This window comes from Ascaphus truei, chromosome 20 (assembly GCF_040206685.1).
Source record: "Ascaphus truei isolate aAscTru1 chromosome 20, aAscTru1.hap1, whole genome shotgun sequence".
Lineage (NCBI taxonomy): Eukaryota > Metazoa > Chordata > Amphibia > Anura > Ascaphidae > Ascaphus > Ascaphus truei.
The window spans coordinates 25,826,667-25,840,182 of record NC_134502.1 but is presented as its reverse complement, the minus strand read 5'-3'; the positions used below and the strand labels follow the sequence as shown (position 1 = coordinate 25,840,182).

At 57.6% G+C, this 13,516-nt stretch overlaps 2 protein-coding genes across 9 annotated transcripts in view; one reads left to right on the top strand and one right to left on the bottom strand.

Moving 5' to 3' along the window:
- The window catches only part of RFX1 (regulatory factor X1), a 114,297-nt gene extending 110,615 nt beyond the window's left edge, over nucleotides 1-3,682 (top strand). For all 8 annotated transcript variants that reach the window (XM_075577517.1, XM_075577522.1, XM_075577521.1 and 5 more), the window contains one exon: nucleotides 2,550-3,682. In XM_075577517.1, coding sequence (XP_075433632.1) covers nucleotides 2,550-2,710 — 161 coding nt within the window. In that variant the 3' untranslated portion in view covers nucleotides 2,711-3,682. The remainder of the gene's footprint in view (nucleotides 1-2,549) is intronic.
- Nucleotides 3,683-5,750: 2,068 nt separating this feature from the next.
- DCAF15 (DDB1 and CUL4 associated factor 15) lies at nucleotides 5,751-13,303 on the bottom strand (the record flags this gene model as incomplete). Its single annotated transcript, XM_075577844.1, is given in 8 exon segments — nucleotides 5,751-5,936; nucleotides 6,016-6,073; nucleotides 6,075-6,107; nucleotides 6,109-6,133; nucleotides 11,072-11,102; nucleotides 11,105-11,187; nucleotides 12,181-12,254; nucleotides 13,160-13,303. Coding segments are annotated over 8 exon segments (504 nt in total), but the record flags the coding sequence as incomplete, so codon positions are not given.
- Nucleotides 13,304-13,516: the final 213 nt, after the last annotated feature.

Here is a 13,516-nt window from a genome sequence, read left to right as displayed (position 1 = left end):
CTCCTTCTTCCTCCATCTCCGCCCAGGACTTTGCTGACTATTTTAAGGAAAAGGTGGAATCCGTACGCCAGAACATCCCCTCTGTTTCCTCCTCCCATCCTACACCTCTTCCTGCCTTCCTTGACTCTTTTTCCACTGTCTCAGAGGAGGATTTGTCGCTGTTGATCGCCTCTTCTCCCTCTACCACGTGCCCTCTTGACCCCATTCCCTCCCATCTCCTAAAACCTCTTGCGCCTACTATAATCCCTACGCTCACACATTTTTAACTCCTCCCTCTACTCTGCTACCTTCCCATCCTCCTTCAAACATGCAACCGTTATACCATTACTCAAAAACAGCAAGCTTGACCCTACCTGTCTTTCTAACTATCGACCTGTCTCCCTCCTGCCTTTTGCCTCCGAACTCCTTGAACGTCTTGTATTCTCTCGCTTGCTACACTTTCTCAACACCTATTCTCTCCTAGACCCTCTACAATCTGGCTTACGCACTGCTCACTCCACCGAAACAGCCCTCACTAAAATAACTGATGACCTCCATGCTGCCAAAGACAGAGGTCATTACACTCTGCTCATATTACTCGACCTGCAGCATTTGACACCGTGGACCACCCTCTTCTCCTTCACATTCTCCATACTCTTGGTATTCGGAACAAAGCTCTATCCTGGATCTCATCCTACCTCTCCCATCGTACTTTCAGTGTCTCTTCTGCTAACACCTCCTCCTCCTCTATTGATCTCTCTGTGGGGGTACCCCAGGGCTCTGTCCTGGGACCTCTTCTCTTTTCTCTGTACATACACTCTCTAGGTGACCTAATAACATCTTTTGGGTTTAAATATCACCTCTATGCTGACGACACACAAATATACTTTTCAACACCTGACCTTACACCTGCTGTACAAACCAAAGTTTCTGAATGTCTCTCTGCTATATCATCCTGGATGGCCCTCCGCCGCCTTAAACTCAACATGGCTAAAACAGAGCTCCTCATACTTCCTCCCAAACCTGGCCCTACTACCTCCTTCCACATTACTGTTGGAACTACAATCATTCACCCAGTAGCCCAAGCACGCTGCCTAGGGGTCACACTCGACTCCTCTCTCACATTCGCCCCTCACATTCAAAACATTTCTAAAACTTGTCACTTTTTCCTCCGCAATATCACTAAGATACGCCCTTCCCTCTGTTACTCGACTGCTAAAACTCTGACTCAGGCCCTCATTCTCTCCCGTCTCGATTACTGCAACCTCCTGCTGTCCGGCCTTCTTTCCTCTCACCTGTCTCCCCTACAATCTATCCTAAACGCTGCTGCCAGAATCACTCTACTCCCCTCCTGAAATCCCTCTCCTGGCTTCCGATTAAATCTTGTATCTCACACTCAATTCTCCTCCTCACTTTTAAAGATTTACACTCTTCTGCCCCTCCTTACATCTCCCCTAATCTCTCACTATACCACCCTCTGTCCCTCCTTACATCTCACCCTAATATCTCACTATAACCTCCTCTGCCCCTCCTTACATCTCACCCTAATATCTCACTATACACTCCCCTGCCCCTCCTTACATCTCAGCCCTAATATCTCACTATAACCTCCTCTGCCCCTCCTTACATCTCACCCTAATATCTCACTATACCCCCTCTGCCCCTCCTTACATCTCACCCTCATATCTCACTATACCCTCCTCTGCCCCCTCCTTACATCTCAGCCCTAATATCTCACTATAACCTCCTCTGCCCCTCCTTACATCTCACCCTAATATCTCACTATACACTCCCCTGCCCCTCCTTACATCTCAGCCCTAATATCTCACTATACCACCCTCTGCCCCTCCTTACATCTCACTATACACTCCCCTGCCCCTCCTTACATCTCAGCCCTAATATCTCACTATAACCTCCTCTGCCCCTCCTTACATCTCACCCTAATATCTCACTATACCCTCCTCTGCCCCTCCTTACATCTCAGCCCTAATTTCTCGCTATGCACCATCCCGACTCTTGCGTTCTGCTCAAGGATGTCTTCTCTCTACCCCCTTTGTATCTAAAGCCCTCTCCCGCCTTAAACCTTTCTCACTGACTGCCCCACACCTCTGGAATGCCCTTCCCCTCAGTACCCGACTAGCACCCTCTCTACCCACCTTTAAGACCCACCTTAAGACACATTTGCTTAAAGAAGCATATGAATAGCACTGTGGATATTCTGAACACATGATACATAAAGCTTGGCCCCCTGCAGACGCACTTACCAGAACTCCCTCCTACTGTCTCTGTACGTTCTCCCTACCTACCAATTAGACTGTAAGCTCATCGGGGCAGGGACTCCTCTTCCTTAATGTTACTTTTATGTCTGAAGCACTTATTCCCATGATCTGTTATTTATATAATCTGTTATTTATTTGATTACCACGTGTATTACTGCTGTGAAGCGCTATGTACATTAATGGCGCTATATAAATAAAGACATACAATACAATATACACAATAACAGTATCAAACAGAGGTGTGTGTTTGTGTGTCACACACTAATCTCTCTTCTCCCCCTTCCCCACTAGATGAGGAAGAGGAGGAGGACGACGAGAGTGACGAAGATCTGGCACACGAGCTCCCCCTGAACGACTCCACCTTGCTGGAGTCCGACCCCCTGGAGCCCCCCTCCAAGCTGTCCCGGAACGACCCCCAGACCATGTTCGTACAGCTGTCCCCCTCCTCCTAACCCGCCGTCCCCCTCACCCAGCCGGTCATCACCAAGGCCTTCTGCGAGTACACGGAGGGGGCTGCGAGAACTCACTATACCCCGTTATACCCCAGAGACAGAGAGAGGGGGGCTGCAGGTAACCGATTACTGTGACCCCCCCCTCCCTCCTAATCTCACACACGCGGTCATATAGGCTCAAACTGGGCATATAGCAAAGCTTCCTGTGTGTATACATATATACCTCCACACATTAACACGCACACATATACAAAGGCTCTGACTGCCTATAATAAAACTGTGAGTGAGTGTGAGAATGAGTGAGAATGTGAGTGTGTACTCCAGATAAGCACACACTACCGTTCCCACATCCGTACAAAGCCCATCTTGTCACACGCCTCCTCTCTCTGCCCCCCACAGACCCACGGGATGTGCGTTCACCCCCCCCCCCCCCTTACTACCCGCCTCTCTGCCGCCCGGGGGGGGGTCATTCTCTGTGCCAGCCCTGCGTCTGCGTACACAGATAAGTCTGCTGCCAAACTCGCCCCAGTCAGTCCCGGGGGCTTTATACCCTTACTGAGCCCAAACAGTGCGCCTACGTATAACCCCAGCTGTATTCAATCCACATCCCACGGAGCCCACTGCCTTAATCTGAACCCCGATAATCCCCTCCCCCACATCACACACCGCGCAGGGGGGCAGCCGGCCGTCCCGCGCTTGTAATTTTGTAGGGAAAAATGACTCGTCCTTAATATATATATTGAATATTGTGAGGTTGCTGTGGGGGTGTCGGTCTCCCCCCTCCCCCCCCCCCCTCACATCATGGCCTTAACATGTTCTACGTGTGTCAAAACCTGTGATGTGTGTGTATACGGGAGCTGGGGACACTCGCGGCATATTGTATTTTGTATAAATGCTAAATCTATAAAGGCGTAGTTTTGCGTGGAGTTTCCGTGACGGGGACGGCGAGCAGGGGGGAGGAGGGGGATTGGGGGAGAGGTAGAGGGCGAGCAGGGCGGGGGGGGGCGTAGAGGGCAAGAGACACCGAGCAAAGAATAAACCTTTTCTACTTTTCTTTTGTAGTATTTCTTAAATACACAATAAAATCCTGCTGTGTTCTGCACGTGACTTTATGGGGGGGGGGGGGGGTCTTCATTTTTTGTAACCGGGTCAGCCCCTTGCGGGACCGGAGGTCAGTGACGTTGGACAGTAACCGGGCGGACACTGTTAAACCGGAATGATGCGTCGGGCGGGCGCTTATTTTAACCCTTTGGAAGTCGCTGGCACTACGGGGGGTCCCACGATGTAGTGACATCAAGCCCAAAGAGGGTGGTCTTCCCTGCGTCCCCACGGAGCGCAGGACACAATCCGCCCAGGGGTGACACAGGACGCCCCCCTGGCGCTTCATGGTCCCACGGGTACCACGACCCCTCCAGGCCCTCAATGGTTGGCTTGACCTGATTCGGGGTGGGGGGCTCCCAACGTCCAGTGAACCCCCTCCCTAGTTCAAGAGCAGCGAGCCCGTTCACTGTAAGGGTGCTGCCAGCAAACCTTGGGGGACCAATATGGACGCCGGGGTCAGCCAATCAAAACGCTGCGATGTCATCGGGAGAGGACATTGCAGCGTACGATTGGTGGCCAGGTTTGTGGTCCACGCCCATGATTGTGGTTTCGGGTCAGAACCAGCACACAAACTACAAATATCTCCAGGACTGCGGGACCACAGACTGGAAACTTCTATGTCAATCCAGTTCCCCCTCCCCGAGATTCAGAGAGGGGCCCCCCAAAGATCCAGAGAGAGCCCCCCCCCCCGAGATTCTGAGAGCACCCCCACCATGAAATTGGGAGAGCACTCGCCTGAGAGATTGAGAGAACACACCCCGAGATTCACACACACCCCCATGAGATTGAGAGAGCACCCGAGATTCACACCCCCCCATGAGATTGAGCACCCCGAGATTCACACCCCCCCATGAGATTGAGAGAGCACCCCGAGACTCACACACCCCCCCATGAGATTGAGAGAGCACCCCGAGATTCACCCCCCCATGAGATTGAGAGAGCACCCCGAGATTCACCCCCCCATGAGATTGAGAGAGCACCCCTGAGATTCACCCCCCCCATGAGATTGAGAGAGCACCCTGAGATTCACCCCCCCATGAGATTGAGAGAGCACCCCGAGATTCACCCCCCCCATGAGATTGAGAGAGCACCCCGAGATTCACCCCCCCCCCATGAGATTGAGAGAGCACCCCGAGATTCACCCCCCCCATGAGATTGAGAGAGCACCCCGAGATTCACCCCCCCCATGAGATTGAGAGAGCACCCCGAGATTCACCCCCCCCCCCATGAGATTGAGAGAGCACCCCGAGATTCACCCCCCCATGAGATTGAGAGAGCACCCCGAGATTCACCCCCCCCCCATGAGATTGAGAGAGCACCCCGAGATTCACCCCCCCCATGAGATTGAGAGAGCACCCCGAGATTCACCCCCCCCCCCATGAGATTGAGAGAGCACCCCGAGATTCACACACCCCCCCATGAGATTGAGAGAGCACCCCGAGATTCACCCCCCCCCATGAGATTGAGAGAGCACCCCGAGATTCACCCCCCCCCCATGAGATTGAGAGAGCACCCCGAGATTCACCCCCCCCCCCCATGAGATTGAGAGAGCACCCCGAGATTCACCCCCCCCCCATGAGATCGAGAGAGCACCCCGAGATTCTGAAATAACAAACTTTATTTTTTTTTTCTCATAAAGGCGACACAACAGTTACACACAAAACACAACTGGAGACGAGGGGTGTGATATATACACACACACGCACAGCCATTAAAAAATAATAACTCTGCTTTGTTCTGCTCCAAGACGGAAAAAGGGGGAAATCTCGGGAAACGTGGGAAAACGGCGGCGAATCCGCGCGCCCCCCCCCCCCCCCTCCCCCGAACGGGTAAAATGGAATCGGCTCCGACGGGACCTCCTATAACTGCGGCCTGTGGCCTGCGAAACCGGCAAAACGCGCGAGCAACTACCCTCCTTCCCCATCCCCCCCTCCCCCGGTCTTACCCTCGCCCCCGGGAGCGCAGTCTTTCTACGGCGAGATACCGAGACGCCCGCAAAGCGGATCTCCCAACGGGGAGACTCGGGCAGGGGGTGGAGGTAGTGTTGGCGAGACCGGGACGCCGCTCCCTTATAGGACGATCCACGTGTATCGGACGTTGTCCGCCAAGACCTTGAGGGAGCAGCCTGGGGGAGGAGGGGGAGGTTAGGGAAAGAGACCGTCCCCCCCTGGACACATCCAACCCCCTCCTCAAACTCCTCCTACCTTGTGGAGGGCCCTCGTTGGTCATGCGGTTGACGTAACGGGCGCTGCTCTCGGGGACCCAGCCACTTCATCACGGTGTCAACGCAACTCTTCTCGGTAGGAGCTCCACACGCTGCCGCTGGGGGAGGAGAAGGGGAGGAGTGACAAGGCTGTCCCCATCACTACAGGGGGGACAGAGGGGAGGCCACGCAGCCCATACAGTGTGTCCCTCCCCCCCGCAGGGTGACACAGACAGGAGGGAGCTATGGGACATGGAGTCTGTCCCTCCCCCCGCAGGGTGACACAGACAGGAGGGAGCTATGGGATAATGGAGTCTGTCCCTCCCCCCGCAGGGTGACACACTGACAGACAGGAGGGAGCTATGGGACATGGAGTCTGTTACTCCCCCCCGCAGGGTGACACAGTGACACAGACAGGAGGGAGCTATGGGACATGGGAGTCTGTCCCCTCCCCCCGCAGGGTGACACAGACAGGAGGGCGCTATGGGATATGGAGTCTGTCCCTCCCCCCGCAGGGTGACACACTGACAGACAGGAGGGAGCTATGGGACATGGAGTCTGTTACTACCCCCCCGCAGGGTGACACAGTGACACAGACAGGAGGGAGCTATGGGACACGGAGTCTGTCCCTCCCCCCGCAGGGTGACACAGTGACACAGACAGGAGGGAGCTATGGGACATGGAGTCTGTCCCTCCCCCGCAGGGTGACACAGACAGGAGGGCGCTATGTCGTCATGGAGTCTGTCCCTCCCCCCGCAGGGTGACACACTGACAGACAGGAGGGAGCTATGGGACATGGAGTCTGTTACTCCCCCCGCAGGGTGACACAGTGACACAGACAGGAGGGAGCTATGGGACATGGAGTCTGTCCCTCCCCCCGCAGGGTGACACAGACAGGAGGGAGCTATGGGACATGGAGTCTGTCCCTCCCCCCGCAGGGTGACACAGTCAGGAGGGAGCTATGGGACACGGAGTCTGTCCCTCCCCCCGCAGGGTGACACAGTGACACAGACAGGAGGGAGCTATGGGACATGGAGTCTGTCCCTCCCCCCGCAGGGTGACAACAGACAGGAGGGCGCTATGGGACATGGAGTCTGTCCCTCCCCCCGCAGGTGACACAGTGACACAGACAGGAGGGAGCTATGGGACACGGAGTCTGTCCCCTCCCCCCGCAGGGTGACACAGACAGGAGGGAGCTATGGGACATGGAGTCTGTCCCTCCCCCCGCAGGGTGACACAGACAGGAGGGCGCTATGGGACATGGAGTCTGTCCCTCCCCCCGCAGGGTGACACAGTCAGGAGGGAGCTATGGGACACGGAGTCTGTCCCTCCCCCCGCAGGGTGACACAGTGACACAGACAGGAGGGAGCTATGGGACATGGAGTCTGTCCCTCCCCCCGCAGGGTGACACAGACAGGAGGGAGCTATGGGACACGGAGTCTGTCCCTCCCCCCGCAGGGTGACACAGTCAGGAGGGAGCTATGGGACACGGAGTCTGTCCCTCCCCCCGCAGGGTGACACAGTGACACAGACAGGAGGGAGCTATGGGACAATGGAGTCTGTCCCTCCCCCCGCAGGGTGACACAGACAGGAGGGAGCTATGGGACATGGAGTCTGTCCCTCCTCCCGCAGGGTGACACAGTCAGGAGGGAGCTATGGGACACCGAGTCTGTCCCTCCCCCCGCAGGGTGACACAGTGACACAGACAGGAGGGAGCTATGGGACATGGAGTCTGTCCCTCTCACCGCAGGGTGACACAGTGACACACACAGGAGGGAGCTATTGGACATGGAGTCTGTCCCCTCCCCCCCGCAGGGTGACACAGACAGGAGGGAGCTATGGGACATGGAGTTTGTCCCTCCTCCCGCAGGGTGACACAGTGACACAGACAGGAGGGAGCTATGGGACATGGAGTCTGTCCCTCCTCCCGCAGGGTGACACAGTGACACAGGCAGGAGGGAGCTATGGGACATGGAGTCTGTCCCTCCCCCCGCAGGGTAACACAGACGGGAGAGCTATGGGACATGGAGTCTGTCCCTCCCCCCGCAGGGTGACACAGTGACACAGACAGGGGGGGAGCTATGGGACATGGAGTCTGTCCCTCCCCCCGCAGGGTGACACAGTGATACAGACAGGAGGGAGCTATGGGACACGGAGTCTGTCCCTCCCCCCGCAGGGTGACACAGACAGGAGGGAGCTATGGGACATGGAGTCTGTCCCACCGCAGGGTGACACAGTGACACAGACAGGAGGGAGCTATGGGACAAGGAGTCTGGTCCCTCCCCCCGCAGGTGACACAGACAGGAGGGAGCTATGGGACAAGGAGTCTGTCCCTCCCCCCGCAGGGTGACAACAGTCAGGAGGGAGCTATGGGACAAGGAGTCTGTCCTCCCCCCGCAGGGTGACACAGTGACACAGACAGGAGGGAGCTATGGGACATGGAGTCTGTCCCTCCCCCCGCAGGGTGACACAGTGACACAGACAGGAGGGGAGCTATGGGACACGGAGTCTGTCCCTCCCCCCGCAGGGTGACACAGTGACACAGACAGGAGGGAGCTATGGGACATGGAGTCTGTCCCTCCTCCCGCAGGGTAACACAGACAGGAGGGAGCTATGGGACATGGAGTCTGTCCCTCCCCCCGCAGGGTGATACAGTGACAGACAGGAGGGAGCTATGGGGACATGGACTCTGTCCCTCCCCCCGCCGGGTGACACAGACAGGAGGGAGCTATGGGACACGGAGTCTGTCCCTCCCCCCGCAGGGTGGACACAGTGACATAGACAGGAGGGAGCTATGGGACATGGAGTCTGTCCCTCCCCCCGCAGGGTGACACAGTGACACAGACAGGAGGAGCTATGGGACATGGAGTCTGTCCCTCCCCCCGCAGGGTGACACAGTGACACAGACAGAAGGGAGCTATGAGTCTGTCCCTCCCCCCGCAGGGTGACACAGTGACACAGACAGAAGGGAGCTATGAGTCTGTCCCTCCCCCGCAGGGTGACACAGTGACACAGACAGAAGGGAGCTATGAGCCTGTCCCTCCCCCCGCAGGGTGACACAGTGACACAGACAGGAGGGAGCTATGGGACATGGAGTCTGTCCCTCCTCCCGCAGGGTGACAGAGTGACACAGACAGGAGGGAGCTATTAGACATGGAGTCTGTCCCTCCCCCCGCAGGGTGACACAGTTGACACAGACAGAAGGGAGCTATGAGTCTGTCCTCCCCCCGCAGGGTGACACAGTGACAGAGACAGAAGGGAGCTATGAGCCTGTCCCTCCCCCCGCAGGGTGACACAGTGACACAGACAGAAGGGAGCTATGAGTCTGTCCTCCCCCCGCAGGGTGACACAGACAGAAGGGAGCTATGAGCCTGTCCCTCCCCCCACAGGGTGACACAGTGACCACAGACAGAAGGGAGCTATGAGCCTGTCCCTCCCCCCGCAGGGTGACACAGTGACACAGACAGAAGGGAGCTATGAGTCTGTCCCTCCCCCGCAGGGTGACACAGTGACACAGACAGAAGGGAGCTATGAGTCTGTCCCTCCCCCCGCAGGGTGGACACAGTGACACAGACAGAAGGGGAGCTATGAGCCTGTCCCTCCCCCCGCAGGGTGGACACAGTGACACAGACAGAAGGGAGCTATGAGTATGTCCCTCCCCCGCAGGGTGACACAGTGACACAGACAGAAGGGAGCTATGAGTCTGTCCCTCCCCCCCGCAGGGTGACACAGTGACACAGACAGGAGGGAGCTATGAGTCTGTCCCTCCCCCTGCAGGGTGACACAGTGACACAGACAGAAGGGAGCTATGAGTATGTCCCTCTCCGCAGGGTGACACAGTGACACAGACAGAAGGGAGCTATGAGTCTGTCCCTCCCCCCGCAGGGTGACACAGACAGAAGGGAGCTATGAGTCTGTCCCTCCCCCCGCAGGGTGACACAGTGACACAGACAGAAGGGAGCTATGAGCCTGTCCCTCCCCCCGAGGGTGACACAGTGACACAGACAGAAGGGAGCTATGAGTCTGTCCCTCCCCCCGCAGGGTGACACAGTGACACAGACAGAAGGGAGCTATGAGCCTGTCCCTCCCCCGCAGGGTGACACAGTGACACAGACAGAAGGGAGCTATGAGTCTGTCCCTCCCCCCGCAGGGTGACACAGTGACACAGACAGAAGGGAGCTATGAGTCTGTCCCTCCCCCCCGCAGGGTGACAGTGACACAGACAGAAGGGAGCTATGAGTCTGTCCCTCCCCTCGCAGGGTGACACAGTGACACAGACAGAAGGGAGCTATGAGCCTGTCCCTCCCCCCGCAGGGTGACACAGTGACACAGACAGAAGGGAGCTATGAGTCTGTCCCTCCCCCGCAGGGTGACACAGTGACACAGACAGAAGGGAGCTATGAGTCTGTCCCTCCCCCGCAGGGTGACACAGTGACACAGACAGAAGGGAGCTATGAGTCTGTCCCTCCCCCCCGCAGGGTGACACAGTGACACAGACAGAAGGGAGCTATGAGTCTGTCCCTCCCCCGCAGGGTGACACAGTGACACAGACAGAAGGGAGCTATGAGTCTGTCCCTCCCCCGCAGGGTGACACAGTGACACAGACAGAAGGGAGCTATGAGTCTGTCCCTCCCCCCCGCAGGGTGACACAGTGACACAGACAGAAGGGAGCTATGAGTCTGTCCCTCCCCCCGCAGGGTGACACAGACAGAAGGGAGCTATGAGCCTGTCCCTCCCCACGCAGGGTGACACAGTGACACAGACAGAAGGGAGCTATGAGTCTGTCCCTCCCCCCGCAGGGTGACACAATAACACAGACAGAAGGGAGCTATGAGTCTGTCCCTCCCCCCGCAGGGTGACACAGTGACACAGACAGATGGGAGCTATGAGTCTGTCCCTCCCCCCGCAGGGTGACACAGTGACACAGACAGAAGGGAGCTATGAGCCTGTCCCTCCCCCCGCAGGGTGACACAGTGACACAGACAGAAGGGAGCTATGAGCCTGTCCCTCCCCCCGCAGGGTGACAGAGGGAGAGGGGGGAAGGACGGAGCCCTGACCTTGTTTGACCTTTGACCTCAGTGAGGTCCCCACGCTGAGTGTGCTGAAGACTCCTGTGTGCAGGTCCCACGCCACCTTCAGGCTGGTGTGATACGTCTTGGGCCTGAGGGAGGGGACAGACATGAACCGTGAGTAACGGGGGGGGGAGAGAAGGGGGGGGACAGACATGAACCGTGAGTAACAGGGGGGGGGGGGGAGGGGACAGACATGAACCGTGAGTAACGGGGCGGAGAGATGGGGGGGGACAGACATGAACCGTGAGTAACGGGGGGGGGGGAGGGGACAGACATGATACCGTGAGTAACAGGGGGGGGGAGAGAAGGGGGGGGGGACAGACATGAACCGTGAGTAACAGGGGGGAGGGGGAGGGGACAGACATGAACAGTGAGTAACAGGGTGGGGGAGAGAAGGGGGGGGGGACAGACATGAACCGTGAGTAACAGGGGGGGGGAGAGAAGGGGGGGGGGACAGACCATGAACCGTGAGTAACAGGGGGGGGGAGGGGTCAGACATGAACAGTGAGTAACGGGGGGGGAGAGAAGGGGGGGGACAGACATGAACCGTGAGTAACAGGGGGGGGGGGGAGGGGTCAGACATGAACAGTGAGTAACGGGGGGGGGAGAGAAGGGGGGGGACAGACATGAACCGTGAGTAACAGGGGGGGGGGGGGGGAGGGGACAGACATGAACAGTGAGTAACGGGGGGGGAAGAGACATGAACCGTGAGTAACAGGGGGGGGGGGGGGGTGGGGGACAGACATGAACCGTGAGTAACAGGTGGGGGAGAGAAGGGGGGGGGGACAGACATGAACCGTGAGTAACAGGGGGGGGAGAGAAGGGGGGGGGGGACAGACATGAACCGTGAGTAACAGGGGGGGAGAGAAGGGGGGGGGACAGACATGAACCGTGAGTAACGGGGGGGACAGACATGAACCGTGAGTAACGGGGGGGGGGGAGAGAGAAGGGGGGGGTGACAGACATGAACCGTGAGTAACGGGGGGCGACAGACATGAACCCGTGAGTAACGGGGGGGGGGGGGGGGGGGAGAGAGAGAAGGGGGGGTACGCAGAGAGATCCTACCCTCGCTGCCACACTCACCTCAGCTGCCCCTCCCCTGAGGGGCCGGGAACGCCAGCAGGAGGAGACCGATGTTTATTATCACCTTGTTAGTTTCAGGGCACATCTGGGGAGAGAAAAGGAAGAGAGGGGGGAGAGAGAAAAGGAAGAGAGGGGGGAGAGAGAAAAGGAAGAGAGGGGGGGAGAGAGAAAAGGAAGAGGGGGGGAGAGAGAAAAGGAAGAGGGGGAGAGAGAAAAGGAAGAGGGGGGGGGAGAGAGAAAAGGAAGAGGGGGGAGAGAGAAAAGGAAGAGGGGGGAGAGAGAAAAGGAAGAGGGGGGAGAGAGAAAAGGAAGAGGGGGGGAGAGAGAAAAGGAAGAGGGGGGGAGAGAGAAAAGGAAGAGGGGGGAGAGAGAAAAGGAAGAGGGGGGAGAGAGAAAAGGAAGAGGGGGGGAGAGAGAAAAGGAAGAGGGGGGAGAGAGAAAAGGAAGAGGGGGAGAGAGAAAAGGAAGAGGAGGGGATAGAGAAAAGGAAGAGGGGGAGAGAGAAAAGGAAGAGAGGGGGGAGAGAAAAGGAAGAGGGGGAGAGAGAAAAGGAAGAGAGGGGGGAGAGAAAAGGAAAAGGGGGAGAGAGAAAAGGAAGAGAGGCGGGAGAGAGAAAAGGAAGAGGGGGAGAGAGAAAAGGAAGAGGGGGAGAGAGAAAAGGAAGAGGGGGAGGGAGAAAAGGAATAGGGGAGAGAGAAAAGGAAGAGGGGGAGAGAGAAAAGGAAGACAGGGGGAGAGAGAAAAGGAAGAGGGGGAGAGAGAAAAGGAAGAGGGGGAGAGAGAAAAGGAAGAGGGGGGATAGAGAAAAGGAAAGAGGGGGAGAGAGAAAAGGAAGAGGGGGGGGAGGTAATCGAAAAATTAGATAACAAAATGACAAAAGGAGGGCGAGAAATAGAAAGCGCGCGCACACGGACACGCGCACACAAGGACGCACACGCGCGCACTACGGACGCGCACACACGCGAGGACGCACAACGCGCAGCTCCTCACCTCTAGGATGACGATGTCGTAGTCGCTGAAGGAGCAGAACTGACAGGACCAGGACGCGTCATTTCTAATAACCTCGTTTATAACGTACTCAAAATCCAGCGTCAGCTGCTCCACAGTGACGTGCTGCCCCTGTGAGAGAGGGGGGGGGGGGGGAGGAGGGGGAGGGGGGGAGGAGGGGGAGGGGGGAGGGGAGGGGGAGGGGGAGTGAGAGGGGGAGGGAGGGTGAGGGGGAGGGTGGGGTTGAGAGGGGAGGGGAGGGAGGTGAGGGGGGGGAGGTGAGAGGGAGGGGGGAGGGTGAGGGGGAGGGTGGGGGTTTGTGAGGGGGAGGGAGTTGAGGGGGGAGGTGAGGGGGAGGGG